Source organism: Raphanus sativus, chromosome 5 (genome assembly GCF_000801105.2).
Source record: "Raphanus sativus cultivar WK10039 chromosome 5, ASM80110v3, whole genome shotgun sequence".
Lineage (NCBI taxonomy): Eukaryota > Viridiplantae > Streptophyta > Magnoliopsida > Brassicales > Brassicaceae > Raphanus > Raphanus sativus.
The window spans coordinates 34,376,995-34,393,663 of record NC_079515.1 but is presented as its reverse complement, the minus strand read 5'-3'; the positions used below and the strand labels follow the sequence as shown (position 1 = coordinate 34,393,663).

General features: G+C 35.7%; 3 protein-coding genes and 1 long non-coding RNA gene across 4 annotated transcripts; 3 read left to right on the top strand and 1 right to left on the bottom strand.

Moving 5' to 3' along the window:
• LOC108857218 (peptidyl-prolyl cis-trans isomerase FKBP15-1) lies at window positions 1–1,554 on the top strand. The gene is made up of 6 exons (XM_018631170.2): window positions 1–172; window positions 360–409; window positions 488–550; window positions 749–839; window positions 925–1,029; window positions 1,286–1,554. The coding sequence occupies exons 1-6, from the start codon at window positions 106–108 to the stop codon at window positions 1,369–1,371; spliced, it is 462 nt and encodes a 153-aa protein (XP_018486672.1). The 5' UTR covers window positions 1–105; the 3' UTR covers window positions 1,372–1,554.
• A 346-nt stretch (window positions 1,555–1,900) lies between these two features.
• LOC130512481 (uncharacterized) lies at window positions 1,901–9,990 on the bottom strand. Its single transcript, XR_008946022.1, has 6 exons — window positions 9,854–9,990; window positions 9,615–9,729; window positions 8,961–9,543; window positions 6,595–6,672; window positions 5,194–5,257; window positions 1,901–2,078 (listed from the first exon to the last, which is right to left on the bottom strand). It is a non-coding gene; the product is annotated as an uncharacterized LOC130512481 (long non-coding RNA).
• A 1,656-nt stretch (window positions 9,991–11,646) lies between these two features.
• On the top strand, window positions 11,647–14,677 carry LOC108863274 (peptidyl-prolyl cis-trans isomerase FKBP62). Its single transcript, XM_018637649.2, has 13 exons — window positions 11,647–11,911; window positions 12,001–12,087; window positions 12,246–12,506; window positions 12,594–12,668; window positions 12,759–12,839; window positions 12,934–13,128; window positions 13,213–13,305; window positions 13,394–13,569; window positions 13,651–13,773; window positions 13,858–14,004; window positions 14,096–14,223; window positions 14,317–14,413; window positions 14,501–14,677. The coding sequence occupies exons 1-13, from the start codon at window positions 11,725–11,727 to the stop codon at window positions 14,504–14,506; spliced, it is 1,656 nt and encodes a 551-aa protein (XP_018493151.1). The 5' UTR covers window positions 11,647–11,724; the 3' UTR covers window positions 14,507–14,677.
• A 134-nt stretch (window positions 14,678–14,811) lies between these two features.
• On the top strand, window positions 14,812–16,216 carry LOC108863275 (uncharacterized). Its single transcript, XM_018637650.2, has one exon. The coding sequence runs from the start codon at window positions 15,151–15,153 to the stop codon at window positions 16,009–16,011; it is 861 nt and encodes a 286-aa protein (XP_018493152.1). The 5' UTR covers window positions 14,812–15,150; the 3' UTR covers window positions 16,012–16,216.
• Window positions 16,217–16,669: the final 453 nt, after the last annotated feature.

Genomic DNA, 16,669 nt, shown 5'->3' with positions numbered 1-16,669 from the left:
GCAAGTAACGAGTATCCGTGCCCAGCCCTAGTCATAGTTAAAAAAAAAGTCAATAACTCAAAACAGATCCAGAGAGAAGTGAGTAAGATAGATAGATCGAAGACGATGAGGAGCTCTGCATCCGCCATGAAAGCTGCTGGACTTTTGGTTCTGCTTGCCGTTTTAGCATCAGGTAAAAATCTATCGTCTTTGCGATTTCTTCCACTGTTGATTGATCATGCCATCGGTCTTATCTCCGCACTCGATCTGATAATGTTTTCCCATCAGAAATGTACACCATTGTGTTTGATTGATATTCGATCTGATGTCCTTTGATTTTTGCTGTTGTTTCTCGTTGATCTCATGATGATGATCTTCAGCTTATGCGAAGAAGTCAGCTGATGTGACAGAGTTGCAGATTGGGGTTAAGGTTAGCTAAAGAGCTCTTTCACACAGCTTCCTTGCTTCTTTTGGTAATTTTGCTTACATTTGTTCATTTGTACTACAGTTCAAGCCTCAGACATGTGATGTCCAGGCTCACAAAGGGGACAAGATCAAGGTCCACTATCGGGTATGTCTTCTCGAATCTTGTACTAATTTGTCAGTCAGAAGAAACATGATGATTTGCTTATAGTGTTGAATTCATCTCATTAACTATATAGTAAACTGTTGATATCGGATTATCTTGAACATAAATTTAGATAATGAATCTGATTTTTTTTTTTAAAGTGATCGGAGATTAATAAACGTAGTCATCTTCTCTATGCAGGGAAAGTTAACAGATGGAACTGTGTTTGATTCAAGTTTTGAGAGAGGTGACCCTATTGAGTTTGAGCTTGGAAGTGGTCAAGTCATTCCAGGTGTGTCATGCAGTTGCTTCGCAGCCTTCTTTTGTTTTTCCATTATTGTTAACTGAATGTAATGCAATGCATTTGAATGATGCAGGATGGGACCAGGGTCTACTTGGAGCTTGTGTAGGTGAGAAGAGAAAGCTGAAAATCCCTTCCAAGCTTGGTTATGGTGATAACGGCTCACCACCAAAAATTCCCGGTATGTTATCTCATGTTCCATCCTTTTATCTAATGATGAGGCTAGATAGAACATATGATTATTAAATTCTATATCCAAAGAAAAATGCTGCACATTCGAAACCTGTAAAAAATAACAACGGATGTGTACACAAGTGCATCATAAACTATATTGAGACTCAGATGGTGAACTAGTCTATGGTTTATAGTAGCTTTTGAGGTTTTTGAATCTGCATAAAAAAAAAGAGAAATAAAGTAAATGTGGCGGTGAATTGCAGGTGGGGCGACATTGATATTCGACACCGAGCTAGTTGCTGTGAACGGGAAACCATCCAGCGAAGGAAAAGCAAAGAGCGAGCTTTGAATGCAACCGTCTTCTTCTTAATTTCCTTACGAAACCATGTTATGTCGTCAGCATTTGAATCTCAAACATGCTAGAGACTAGAGTCGTTTACTTTTTGCTAGTTGAGGACAATAACTAATGTTATGGTTGCAGTTCAAAAATAACAAGGTGGAATCCCAGAGTAGGAGAACTTTCTATAATCAATTTACCTGGCTAGTCGAAGATAAATCTGTGTAGATACAATATACATTTTTTAATCATGGCAAAAGAGAAGATATTCACAACATTTGTTATGACTTAACTGGCAAAACAAGAGAAGGAAAACAGATAGGTAGGTATATGCTTGGAAGAAGCTGTAGGATTTAGTTACTTTTTGGTTGTTTTTGAGTTAATGATTGAGACTTTTTTTTTGGATATAGTTATAGATTTTCTGCTTTTTTACATGTGTCATTTGACACCCCATAATCGGTTTTCATCATCCATATAACTGGATTCTAGACTAGTAATGCTAACGACCGTAACATTGGAAGAGCACTCCTCTCTATATCTATCTTATTAAAGTAGAAGTACTACTTCAATATGTTTGGCAACTGTGATAGGAGAATTAAAAAAAAACAGACGTTTGGACACAAGGATAAAAAAAATCGACTAATCATAAACATCAGTCTTCAACGTCTTGGGCCAAAATAATATGACATGAATCCTTCTCCAATGATCCAATAAAAGCCCTGCAGAAACAATTAAACCGTAACAACTGGATCAGTTAGAATAATTCTCTACTCATAATATCCCAACTAATAAATGCCGGACTTCCGGTGCAAGTTAAAATCTAACTAATTAACTACATTGCCTTCTTTTTAGGTAATGTTATTAAATTAGAATATTTTCGAAATAACCGTCTACTTATGTAGCAAGTAATTTATTTACCTATTTTGGAAGATATCTTCTCATTAGATCACAAACTAATTAACCACGAAAATATATAAATTTCCATAACTCAAATTATACCTATAATCCCTAGATACTCTGGCGTATTTTACCTAGACTAGATATTATTGGATACACAAACCAACTGCACCTTATATATAGAGTACCTCATACGTTTCTTTTCTACACAAACACTCAAAGTTCACACAAAAAACGATGGCTACCAATCAAGCTTCTGTGATGGTTAACAAAGTGAAACCGCACAAGGATTCTTGGAAAGTGCACGTCAAGCTACTCCATTCATGGAATCAAAACACAAGTTATGGAGGGGAAACTCTAGAATGTGTTCTTGCTGATCAAACAGTAAGAGAAAATTGTTTATAAATATTCATCTTCGCGATTGTTTTATCTCTGCGTACAATTGATCTTTTATTTCTATCCTGTTTTATCTGTGCGTACAATATAGATCATTTCTATTGTTTTTTTTATAGGGCGGAAAAATTCACGCAAGTTGCAAAAGAACTCAGATGTTTCGTCTTCAACGAAGTCTCCCTCTTGGTGAATGGAGATTCATTGAAAACTTCAAGGTTTCAGCTTCTGGTGGTAAATATCGCCCAACTCCCCTGCCTTACAAGATAACATTCACCAGTGACACAGTCATAGGGAGGTCAGTGTTTGAGGACGATGATCCTTATCTTAATCTTGTGAGTTATGAAGATATTGGTGGACCAGGTTCAGATCCAAATGTCCTCATCGGTATGATAGTTTCTTTGTCTTTTATTTAATATATTACTCTAATATAATCATATTTTTAATAGATGTCGTTTTTACTCAGATATCATTGGTGAAGTTTACAATCTTGGCGGAATACAAGTATTGGATATTCATGGTAACGCACGAAAGAGACTTCACTTTCGTTTACGCAACACCAAGTAAGCTTCATACATTTTGTGGAACCTAATAAATTTTTCTACTTAAAACATTTGGTGATATTAGTCTCTTTTGGTTGCAGTGGTCATGACGTGAGGTGTTGCTTGTGGGGGAAGTATGCGGAACAATTTGAGCCCTTTATCGAAGATAACAATGTCGAAAATCTAATCTGCTTGATTAGGTTTGCTAAAATCAGCTTTTATCAAGGTATATACATGCTCTAAATAAAATAATATGATCAAATCTGCTCTATTTCTAATTCAAATCTATGTTAATGTTTTTGTAGGTGATATACAAATCACCAATGCATTTGATGCTTCACTTGTGATCCTCAACCCAACCATGAAGGAAGCCATCGAGTTTAAAGAAAAGTAAGCGACCATGATCGATATTATTGGTTGTTTAAGCAAATCTAATTGATGTTCTGTTTTAATCTTTTTTTTTGGCGATGAGCAGACTGTTGCAAGATGATCTTCCTCTTGCTATTGTGGGTAAAAATAGTGACAATCAAGTGATTAAGCAGGAAAAAACACATTGGGAGGAAGTTCAATTTAGATCCATTGCTGAGATATTGGTGGCACTTCAGGTTAAATTAGTATTTTATTTACCGATTTTAAAGCATTCTTTTAATACATTTAAATGTGTATTGCAGGTTCAGAGTTGCAAAATCATTTGTTCCATTGAATCTGTTGATACAGATTGGGGTTGGTTCTACTTTGGATGTAAACCCTGCAGTAGACGTGTCACTAAGATACGTCGTAATGAGTTGGCTCAAAACGAGATACCAATATGGTATTGTGATAAATGTAGATCAAATGTCACAAAGGTTGAGCCGAAGTAAGTGCCTCTTTTATGTTATGAAATGTAATTCAAATGTCTATATGATTTTGGTTTTCACTAATCCATTTGTTGATATAAAACAGGTATAAGCTGCATTTGAATGTGAAAGATGACAGTGGTTCATGCAAATTGATGTTGCTTGACACGTTAGCCAGTGCCATCATTGGTAGTGAGGCAGTTCATCTTTGGGATGGTTCATATGAGGAGGCAAGTATATGTTATAGAATAAATTTATAAATGAATCAGTGTTTTTCTTTTCAAAATTGTTATATTTCAAGTATGATTTTATTTTTAGATTGAAGATCCTGAAGTAATCCCCGAAGCCCTGCAAGCTGTAGTTGGAAAGTCTTTTTGTTTTGGTATTTCAATAACCTCAGTAAATTTAGATAGTGGATCCAACACTTTCTTTGTTTCACAAGTCTGGACCGGTGATAATACACCTACACTCGAGACTCAATCTGAACCTGTCTCTGCTATAGACACTAATTCGAGCACACTGTCCAGTGGAGAGGTTTTTCTTTTTTTATCTCATATAACCATCTAATATATTATGTGTTTGTATTTATTAATAACCTAAATCTGATGTACAAGTTAATATACTTATCTCATATATTTTTTTTTATTTATTAATACAAGGTTCTGATGCTGAAGCAAAATTCTGCGAGTTCATCTGAAGGATTTACAACACCAACTGTCAAGCGCAAAGAAGATGATGTTGATCTAAAAGACATTACCTCTACCTCTAAGAAGTTGTGCACTAAGACGGTGAAGTTGGAGAAGAATAAGGTTGACTAGAGACTAAGTGATTGTGGCATTAGTTGCTTGCTGAACTGGAGTTTGCATTTCTGTTTTATTCCAAGATTTATTTCTTTTGTTTTAAAATTCTATGGCTTTGTTTTATTAATTAAGAACGTTTTGCATTTTAATAATATGATTCATGTGTTTTTTTTATATATGTGCCTTTCCTTTGATAAGATTTTCGAATTTCATTAATATCCTTTTATATTTTTTTTTATATCTGATCAAATTGATCGTAAAGATTCATTAACCTAAACTATCATATTTCACTGATGCAAAACCTATAATTTACGTCCTATTCTACCATACAACTTAGCAAATCTACTTACGAAAAATTCGACAACTTACATGAGCTGTGTGTTTTTGAGGAAGTTGGAAGATTACTCTTATTTCCCAAGCTTCTGTGATTGACCTAAAAAAATATGATAAAATGAGGTTAGTAAGATACCAAAGTAACCAAGTATATATTCTTATAAACAGTTGGCAAGAATATCTTAATTCACTTTAAAAGTTATTATACCAATAAAGAGTTTGAGCACAATTTAAAAAAAAAATCTAATACAGTTTAGAAGATCCTCAAGTAATCGTGATAGCAGAGGTTTACAACTTACCAACTGAATAACAAATGTTTAAATGATTTAAGCACCATATCGAAAATAAAGATTTCATGCTTTCATATCTTACCAATATTGATAAGAATATCTAATTCGAAAATATATAGTTTCTATTTATATTTCAAAATCAATTAAAGTCCTCAAATTTTCGAGACTGTATCTAAGAATATTTAGAAAATACCATATCTGCTATTCAAACGAGTATTGTAGCAGAGAACCACCATTAGAAAGCTTTTCAAAGATCTTTGTCAAACTTTGTAAGTGATAACTGAAAAGTCAAGTTCTATTAGTCTCAAGCCGGAAAAAAACAAAAGTTTCTCATTGCAAGCATCTATGAAACGAAAACGTCATCTTGACAAAGGTGTCTCTAACAAAGAGAAACAGCCTCTTCATCCATATCAAAACATCACAACTGCCGGTATACGAGACGAACATAGAAAAGATCGAACAGCAAGAGTGCCAAGGGAAAATGATTCAGTTCCATTATCATCTATTTTTAAGAGGCTTTATGAAGGTGTTTCTAAGCATCAAACCACCATATCTATGAAGAAAATAGATGAACAAAGCTATAGCACTCCTAAGACAGCAAGAAACAAACCGAATGGATTTAGTGGTAATTTATATAATTCTCTAATGTATGCATTTTCTTCATTTCTATTTATAAGTTTTCTTATTGAAATCTTGGGTTGTAACTTTCTCTTGCAAGTTTTGGGTTTTTCCTCAAATGGTTCTACCTATACTCCAGAACAGAGGAGCTGTCTCACTGCCTTATCATGTAAGTAAATATTACTATGCAGTGATATTGTATTTTCGATCAACATATTAATCAGTGTTTACACCTAATTGAAAAGAACACCTTCGAATTTTTTTTATGTTTTCATAGCAAGAGATGTAAACAGAGGTGAAGAAAATGGAGATCGTGTAAAAAAAGATCAGAAACACAGGACAACTCAACAACCCAATTCTATCAGTCGACCTATTGGTTTATTTGGATCTATCGAACAGCAAACTTCAACCACTCCAAAAACCCCAGCTAACAAGAACAAGAGGAAGATAGGTAACTGTTGTTCTATACTTCAAAGTTATTATGTCTTTAATATGAAGGTGTCAAAGTAAATTGTAAGATATTACTTACTTATATCAGAAGTGTGTTTTACATCTATACTGCAGCTACCATTCTTCCGGAAAAGAGAAGTTCTGTCACTTCAATAACCTGTAAGAAACATATTAAACATATATTGTCAAATATATGATATTTACATAGAAACACCATCCTAAGTTATGACTAATTATTTTCTATTCCTTTCCAACGGTAGCAAGAGATAGAATCAATGCAGGAGACAATGATTCTCATGTTATAATCTCAAAGAAACGAAGAAAGAATTCCCCAGCAGTATTAAAAGACATTACCAATATATCAAAGACCTTAGGAAACGACAAGGGAAATATAAAATCTAACAGAGGAGATGATACATGCGAAGATCATGACAGTGATGATGACGATGCTGACGATGACTGCAATATCGATATAAGAGGTGGAATAAATTATTAAGTTTCTTTTTATTACTTATGGCTTACACACATATTTTTGATCATGTTATATTATGCAGGAGTAATTGAAGAAATTGATGATTCTCTAGAGTTTGACTGTAGTTCCGAGGAGAGTTCAGACACAGAAAGTGAGGATACCCACTTTGATGAATCTGTTGAGCCGGAAAAATGTGCTCCTCACACTGAATTCCATAAAGAATCATTCATTGATGCAAAGACAAGTACACGTCCAACAAAACGTGTGTTTAAAAACAAAACTGGTAGAAAGGATGATGGTAAAAATTGACTTTATGTTAACATAATTTTATTTTTCATTGACGTTTTGCAACTTTAGTACTCAGAATCATTATACGTTTTAATATTTTTTTTCAATATACAGATTACATTGATGAAGGTGATCCAACATATACATGTTCTCACTGTGGTGCTATTATGTGGTATGGCGAAAGGATCAACAAGCGTAAAAATAGCACAAATCCTTCTTTTTCACTCTGTTGTGGACAAGGGCAGGTTGTTTTGCCTCTATTAAAAGACCCGCCAACAGAACTTAAAAGATTGTTTGAAGGAGATGATAACGTTTGCAAGCATTTTCAGAAAAATATCAGAGCCTATAACATGATCTTCTCATTTACTTCGCTTGGTGGGAAGGTAGAAAAATCTCTAAGAAAAGGAGTTGGGCCAGAGATGTTTCAAATGCAAGGAGAAAATTACCATCTTCTGGGTAGTTTAAAACCAACAGACGGTAAAGATGCCAAATTTGGACAGATGTACATCTGTGATACGGAAAATGAAGCTGAGAACAGAGCTAATTGCTTAAGGTATAATTTTCGCATATGTTCTAAATTATAATCTGTTTCATCATCGATATGTTATATTTCTGAATTTTTGAATAATAATTAGCGTTTCAAATGCAGCCAAGGTAAAAGGAGTTATAAAGGCAAGCAAAAGGACAACTTGAGGAAAGAAATTATTCAAGTTTTGATGAAAGTCTTAGATGAAGTCAATCCATATGTTCAGAAGTTCAGATCAGCAGGAGAACGATTTAATACTAATCCTCAAGAGGCTTTTCATATGAGGATCATTAGTGATCGTTTAACGGATGGCAGAACATATAACACACCAACAGCATCGGAAGTTGCAGCTTTGATTCCTGGAGATTTTAATCTTGATATGGATAAAAGGGATATAGTACTTCAGAAACATTCTGGGAAACTAATGAGGATTAATGAGATACATCCTTCATATCTAGCACTGCAGTATCCTCTATTATTTACATATGGAGAAGATGGATTTAGGCTTGGTATTCAGAAAGGAGTAACAGAGGCTACTAAAAAGATGAAGAAAAAGACTATTAGTATGAGGCAACATTATGCTTTTCGTTTAAAAATATTTTCAACAATCTTGAACAACGGGAGTGATGAGGTATGTATTTTCAATATTAACTTCCCCTGAACTATTTAATTTGTAATAATACTATATTGTGGATGCAACTATAGTTTGGAGTAGCTTATATTCGTAAAATGCATTTTGCTGTTGTCTAAGAAATTTTTTGATCGTTGCAGATTTTATCGAAGCAATGATATGGACTATTCTTTCAGAAGTTACGTAGACTTAAATCATTTCCTGTTTTTAGGCACATTGTAATTTTTCCCAAACGACTTCATTCCTATAATAAATCATCTGATTCTATTCAATAGAATTGGTATTTTCAATTGCAATCACAAGTTTTAAGATGGCGAGATAACTGCTTAGAAAAGACTATTGATCACAAGTTTTCAACGAAAACTAAGATATACTAGAAGCGGCCATACCCTAAACAATATTGATATAGCGGAGTTTAATCTCAACTCTAATTTGAATTAAAATCTAAATATATGATTTAGATAACTAATAATCTTTGCATATCAATGTGACAAACGATTACGGAAAGAAAGACAGTATATTACTAACCTTCACTTTTTGGTAAAGACTTGATCCGTCCTTTGTTCTCTGCCACCTTTACTTTTTTTCTGAAGCCTCACACCATACTCTCTTCCTCAGTCGCAGGCACATGTTCCTCCTTAGTACGTCTCACATGCAACATTTGAATAAGTGAACGAATTTATATTAGTACATTGCAGAGAAAAGGTAACTATTATAAAGGTATATAACCATAATAAAGTAGATGAAAAATCTCAGGAGTTTACACAAACAAATTTCCAATGCGATGATAACTCAAATCAAGTGTCAGCAGCAAAAATTTATAAATTGATAAACCCCAAAGAAACGAACTGCAACAGTATTTGTAATCAAATCGTCTTCACAACTAAAAAACTGATACAAACTTTTTCTAAAAGGTTGATTGTTAAACTATAGAAGGTTTACTTACACAATCTCGGAGCCGAATCATAGTATTCTTCAGGTTTCAGGTCACTTAAACCACCGTGATTCTGTACAAGGAGTTTGAGCAATGTAAGGTCATCGAGATTTGTAGAATACTCCCCTTGGCGCATCTTCGAGCTGCTGTCCCCTTCTCTGTCGACATATCAGGGTCCTGTGGATAAATAATTGATCATCCGGCTGATCTCTTCAGATGCATAGAGTCACTATTTTTACGATCTGTACCTTTGTTGATTGTCTGAACCAACACTGTATTGATTGTCATGGAGAACGTTCTGAAGAAGATCAGAATTGATGGACGAGATTGGAAAATCTATAGTACTTGATATAGTTTCTCAATCTACGAAAAATAGAAAATCTATAGTTAATTTACATTGAATCTTTGGTTACGAGACCAATTGAAAGAAAAAGTCCTAAAAATAAACATGACTATCACAAAGAACAGAGGAGAAAGAAGATCTAACCTGCTAACTTAAACCATCTTAAAAGCGAAGCTGAATGTTGATTAAACAGAATCATCTTCAGCGATGGAATTTTCGATCCGACAGATGAAAGGTGAGGAATTTTCGAGCCGAGGAAGGTGAGAAGATGAAAAATAATCTTGCCGACAGAGAGAGAGAGATAGCGATAACTTTAGTTTCTTAGGTTTAACGATTTTTTTTCCCGGAAAAAAAATTCTGTTATCACACAATTGGGCCATTTTTAACTTCATAGATCCATTAAGATTAGTCAATTATTTACTGTGTTGGGCCACCAGTATTTTTGTTGTTTGTGATATTATACTTATTGACATTTAAATTTTTTATAAAATATATAGGTAATTATATTGTTATCTAAAAAAATTAAATACTATATATTTCTAATATGAAATAATATTTTTCAAATACAAGAATAACATTTGTTCGACATAATGTAATTTTATACAAAATTAAAATAATTAACAATTTTCTATTATTACAATAGAAAATAAACAATGCAAAGAAAATAAAATATATATATATATATATACCAATGTATTTGTATTTTTGAATGTTATAAATACATTAAAGATAATAAATATGAATCATACGATAGCGAATAGCATGCAACATACCTTATTCAACCCAATCATTTTCTATTGCAGATAAGTCGATAATTATTTTACACATTAAAACAAACACCCGCCCAGTCGGGCGGGTCAAGATCTAGTTAGTGTTTAATTGTATAAGTCGTACAATCGTGGAATTAAAAATTCAACCACTTACCATAAAGGTTTTAAAATTAGCATGATTTAGCCACTTCCAGACCAAAGCCGGTTCGTAAGCAAAATAAAGATGACGTTTCTAAAAAAATATTTATTCAATTATTCATTTTGTTCCACAAAAATAATGTTTATGCATTACCATACTAAACCACATTAAATTTATATTTAAAGGTAGAATTATAAATTTTAAATAAAACTAAACTAAAACCAATTTAATAAACTCAAATAACTTAAATTTAATATTATGAAATAAAAATTACAAAAACAGAATATATATATATATATATATATTTGTAAAAGTTTTACACTTATGGAAATAATTTTTTTGCAGCAGTTAATTTTATTATTTTATGAAGATTTACGCACAGTTTATTAGCACTACACTAATTAAATTGTTATTGTGGATTTCTGTTTAAAGATTTCACACATCCTTTTTATAATTTATTTTAATTAATATATACAAAAGAGAAAAACCATATATATTATTTTTGTCAACAAGAAATTATATATTTCTAAACTTTGAATTATAGGTCTCTTTTTTTATAACACTTGATTTTATTAATTTTGAAATGATTGTACATAATCCCCATGTAACTCATTTGTTATGAAAGATGGAACATAGAAATGGAATAAATATTGACAGGTCTCTTTTATCGTGTAGAAACACTACTAGTAGTACTACATTTCCACGTCAAAATTCAGGTTTAAATTACCTTTTATCTGAACCAAACCTTATTGGGCCCAATCAAGAGTCCGTACTATTCTACACTTTTGCCAATCTAATAAAAGAGTTTACCGAAAATAGTTAAAGCCCAGCACATATAGCTGACGCAACCAAGACACGTAATCAAAGTACGCATCTTCTTTCTTAACGGCGTCACGAGTGAAACAACATTTGTAGGTACATATTCTGGAACAGTCTTAACACCGTCAATCTTCTCTCATCCTTCTCGTATACCAAAGGAAGTCTCTAGAACCCTTTTTTTCACCCGAATATATAAACCCCACATTAATACCAACCTCAGCTCTCCTCACAAAACTGAACTGTTCTCTCGCGATTCGTCTTACCTCAACGCTACTTTCAAATTCGAGATGGATGAAGATTTCGAGATGCCTCCCGTCGGTGGAATCAACGGCGGAGACGACGACATGGATTTCGGCGACGACGCGGCGTTCCTCAAAGTCGGAGAGGAGAAGGAGATCCAGCAAGGTTTGAAGAAGAAACTCGTCAAGGAAGGCGAAGGATTCGAGACTCCTGAGAACGGCGACGAAGTTGAAGGTAAAAAAACATCAGATTCGAAAATCTCCAATTTTTGTGATGTTATTTCGATTTGACTTAGCTGAGACTTCGATCGATCTTTTCTACAGTGCATTACACTGGTACTTTGCTCGATGGGACCAAGTTCGATTCGAGCCGTGACAGAGGAACGCCTTTCAAATTCACTCTCGGTCAAGGTCAGTGGATTCAATCTCTCCTTGATTATGATTGTTTAGCTTTAGTATCTATCATTAGCAACTCATTAATCTAATTAGGTTAAATTTGGGAAGATCTGTGTGAATTAAGTTGAGATTGTTGTTTATTCTTTCTATCTTGGCAATGAGTGTGTTTGCAGGTCAGGTTATTAAGGGATGGGATATTGGTATTAAGACTATGAAGAAAGGCGAAAACGCTGTGTTCACTATCCCTTCGGCGCTGGCGTATGGTGAATCTGGTTCTCCGCCGACTATTCCTGCCAATGCCACGCTTCAGTTTGATGTGGAGTTGCTTTCCTGGTCTAGTGTTAAGGACATATGCAAGGACGGTGGTGTGTTTAAGAAGATTGTTGCTGCGGGGGAGAAGTGGGAGACACCAAAGGATCTCGATGAAGTTCTTGGTCAGTGATCTTTGTCACTTACTTTATAAATTTGTGCACCTTTTGATATTTTTCTGATGTGTTTTCCGGTGTATTTGTATGTTTCAGTTAAGTATGAAGCTAAGCTTGAGGATGGTACAGTTGTTGGGAGATCTGATGGTGTTGAGTTCACTGTTAAAGATGGTTAGTGCTTTGTTTCTTATGACAAATCATGGGGGTGTAGGATAGTATGTTCTGTCTCTGACAATCTTTGTGGTCTATGTCATTATATAGGTTGCTTCTGTCCTGCGCTTGCTAAGGCTGTGAAAACCATGAAGAAGGCAGAGAAGGTCCTCCTGACAGTTAAACCACAATGTAAGATAGTTTGGCTTCGAGTGTGTTTTCTTCAGTGATTGTGGTGATAGTGTGCACATCATCTCTTATTCCAACGTGCTTATAAATTTGACAGATGGTTTCGGGGAGAAGGGCAAGCCAGCCTCTGGTGGTGAAGCTGCGGTTCCTCCAAACGCGACACTTGAGATCGAGCTGGAGTTGGTTTCCTGGAAGACAGTTTCTGAAGTGACAGATGATAACAAGGTCATCAAGAAAATCCTGAAAGAAGGGGAAGGATATGAGCGTCCCAACGACGGAGCGGTCGTGAAAGGTTTGCTATCTCAGATTTTGAGCGTATGCGTCTCTTCTCCAGTAACAGTTACTTACAAGTGTTTTATTTGTTACTTTCTGGCAGTGAAACTGATAGGGAAACTTGGAGACGGTACTGTATTCCTAAAGAAAGGTCACGGTGAAGGTGAAGAGCTCTTTGAGTTCAAAACTGATGAAGGTAACTACAGTTTTGAAAATTTCCTATTAATAAATTTGATGTTCTGGACTTCATCGTTTTAATAGATTTTGATGTATGCTCTTAACAGAGCAAGTGATCGATGGACTTGATAAAGCCGTGATGAAGATGAAGAAGGGTGAAGTGGCATTGGTGACCATAGACCCAGAGTATGCTTTTGGTTCAACTGAGTCAAAGCAGGAATTAGCTGTGGTGCCGCCAAACTCAACCGTCTATTATGAGGTTGACCTTGTGTCTTTCGACAAGGTTAGTGCAGTTTAGCCCCTACTTCAGGGAGTAAAGCAGAATATAGGTGTGTCTAACACTTGTTTGTCACTGTATTTTCAGGAAAGGGAATCGTGGGACATGAACACTGAGGAGAAGATTGAAGCTGCCGGTAAGAAGAAGGAAGAAGGAAATGCCAAGTTCAAAGCAGGCAAATATGCACTCGCTTCCAAGAGATACGAGAAGGTAATAAATATGAAGCGTTCGATGATTTGTACGTTTCTTACGTTGAAACCATCATCTTCTAACATGGTTTTGGTTTCTTTTCAGGCTGTCAAATTCATTGAATACGACTCATCCTTCAGTGAGGAGGAGAAGAAGCAAGCAAAAGCATTGAAAGTGGCGTGCAACCTGAACGACGCAGCATGCAAACTGAAGCTGAAAGAATACAGGCAGGCTGAAAAGCTATGCACAAAGGTAAACTAATTGGTGGATAAGACTTGCATATCCTCTCTTTTTTTTATACCTTCAGAGCCAACAAAGGTGTGCTTTTGGATTATATGTTTAGGTGCTAGAGCTGGAAAGCACCAATGTGAAAGCTCTTTACAGGAGAGCGCAGGCCTACATGGAGTTGGCTGATTTGGACTTGGCCGAGTTTGATGTCAAGAAGGCCCTTGAAATTGATCCCGATAACAGGTTTGTTTTCTTCATATGCCGGAGTGAACATTATGGATCGTAAAGTTAAATCTACACTCTCATTTTTTGCTTTTTTTATTATCGAAATGATAGGGAAGTGAAGGTGGAGCAGAGAAGGTTGAAGGAGAAAATGAAGGAGTTCAACAAAAAGGAGGCCAAGTTTTACGGAAACATGTTTGCAAAACTATCTGTAAGTATCTCTCTAATCTTTTACCAAAACGTTTGTTGATTGTAAACGTAATTGACCAAACTTTATTCTTTGGGTGAGAATATGCAGAAGTGAAGCAGCAGCAGCAGCAGCAGCGTCATGGGGAATAGCTTTGGATGTTTTTCTCGTTTATGTATCTTTGCTTAATTTCCATTTAAGTTGTGTTTTTAGATGAGACCTTCAAGACATTGTTGTTCTTTATTAAATGTTAGCTTTGATAATTTATAATCGAGATACTTATCGTCCCTTGTGTGAATTGATTAGAATTCATCAAAAGCAAATGTTTTTGTGAGGATTTTGCTACGTTCTATCAAAAATGTCTTAAGGCTAAACTCATCAACATGCTCTTACTACAGAAGATCAACCGAGGATAACATTAAACACGAACGATGCATAGAACTTTTCTTTGGGATATATAATCTTATAAGAATACTCAAAAGGAATATACTAGCTGCTCGAATTCTTGTCCGTCCATAGGACTTGGAAAAAATCCTTCAGGTACCATCGGATATCCTTCCTAAGCACTGGTCTTGCGTCAGATTAGATAATATATAACAAATTTGCAAAAGGCAAAAATATAAAAATTAACATAGAAAATAAAAAGAAACAAGGAATATTCTCAGATAAATGCTCCACCACAACAACTCACTCAAACGCTCACTTTATATTCGAGTCTCTCACCTTTTCACTTCTTACTTGTCACTAAAACACACTCATCTATGGCGATCTTCTCTAAAACCAAACGTGTCACCGAACCACTGGACGATGAGGCCAAGGCTCGAATCTTCAGCAACCACAGCAGCACACTACACCAAGACGACTCTCCTGAACTCGAGTTTCTCGACGATGGTCCCGAAGACGAAGTACAAACATTCTACGACTCTGACTCCGATCTGTCTGAGAATTCTCCAAGGGAACGTTCCGGTGAAGCTAGTGAGAAGATCTTGAAGATGGCCTTAAACTTCTCCGACTATGATCCTTATCGGAACACATTGCTAGCTCACGTTTCGAAAGCAGCGGAAGCATACTCCGGTTTCAGATCCCAGCGGAAGCACCTTTTCAAAGACAAGGTTGCATCGTTTCTACGAGAGCTCGGACACGACGCCGCCGTTTGCGTCACCAAATGGAACTCATCACCTAAACTCACCGCCGGGAGCTACGACTTCATCGACGTCGTTTACAACCACCCCGCTGGTGGTGATGATCATCATCGTACAGCATCCGTTCGCTACTTCGTCGATCTAGACTTCGCTTCCGAGTTCGAGATCGCGAGGCCGACGAGCCAATACGCGCTCGGCGTGTTACAGCTGCTGCCTCGTGTTTTCGTAGGAAAGGAAGAGAATCTTAGGACGGTTGTGAGAGAGTCTTGCGACGCGGCGAAGAGGTCGTTGAAGAGCCGCGGATTGTCTCTCCCTCCGTGGCGGAGATTCTCTTACTTGCAACGCAAGTGGTTCGGTCCGTGCACGAGAAGGGTGGTCGGATCTAGTTTCGAAGTGGCGCCGTTGAATAAAGACGCCGTTAGCTGTCGTTCCGTGGGGTTTGATGACGCCGTCACTGCACGTTTGTTCATCAGGACGTGATGATCCGCGCATCCATGCAGCGTGTAGTAGTAGTATTAAATGAATAGTTAAGTAGGTATTTCTACACTTTTTTCCCATCGATTTTAAGGAGACTAAAATATTTATTAGAATCTTAAAATTAAGGCCATGATGTCAAGGTTAATGTTGTACCACTGGGTTAAGTGGCATTAATAATCATATGCTTTTCTCGACCAGAAAAAAATAATCATATGCTTTTTTAACAAATAATAATAATCATATGCCTAATATTTCTCCATGCGACATTCTTGAAAGGTTCCAGTATCAAATGTTTCTTAAACTCTTCAGTTATATTTGTAACAAACATTTTGCGCAGAACTTTCAAATAGTTTTACCCCGCTACAATTTTACACAAGGGTCAGATCCTGTATGATCAACGGAAACAGAAAGCGATCATCCAATAGAGAGCGCGGAAACTGATATCCAACGGAGTCATTTCCGATTAATCTTTTAAGCAAAACCAAAAATATTTTGACACTCTTTGGGACATGTTACTCTACAACCAGATCAATTCAACTTTTACAAAACATAGCAGCCACAAGTCCATGTTTTGTTTGCTTGGTTTATAGGCCGGTTCTGCTTATATGATGTATACGGACCTCTTCCAAACAACTAACTGACACAAAATAGACTGACATGC

What these genes read in the sequence shown, in the direction of transcription:
- LOC108857218 (XM_018631170.2), top strand. Translation starts at nt 106, where the DNA reads ATGAGGAGCTCTGCATCCGCCATGAAAGCTGCTGGACTTTTGGTTCTG. An exon ending in GCTTGCCGTTTTAGCATCAG is followed by an intron (nt 173 to 359) that starts GTAAAAATCTAT and finishes GATGATCTTCAG; the next exon opens with CTTATGCGAAGAAGTCAGCT. An exon ending in CTCACCACCAAAAATTCCCG is followed by an intron (nt 1,030 to 1,285) that starts GTATGTTATCTC and finishes GGTGAATTGCAG; the next exon opens with GTGGGGCGACATTGATATTC.
- LOC108863275 (XM_018637650.2), top strand. Translation starts at nt 15,151, where the DNA reads ATGGCGATCTTCTCTAAAACCAAACGTGTCACCGAACCACTGGACGAT.
- LOC108863274 (XM_018637649.2), top strand. Translation starts at nt 11,725, where the DNA reads ATGGATGAAGATTTCGAGATGCCTCCCGTCGGTGGAATCAACGGCGGA. An exon ending in CGACGGAGCGGTCGTGAAAG is followed by an intron (nt 13,129 to 13,212) that starts GTTTGCTATCTC and finishes ACTTTCTGGCAG; the next exon opens with TGAAACTGATAGGGAAACTT. An exon ending in CTTCCAAGAGATACGAGAAG is followed by an intron (nt 13,774 to 13,857) that starts GTAATAAATATG and finishes GTTTCTTTTCAG; the next exon opens with GCTGTCAAATTCATTGAATA.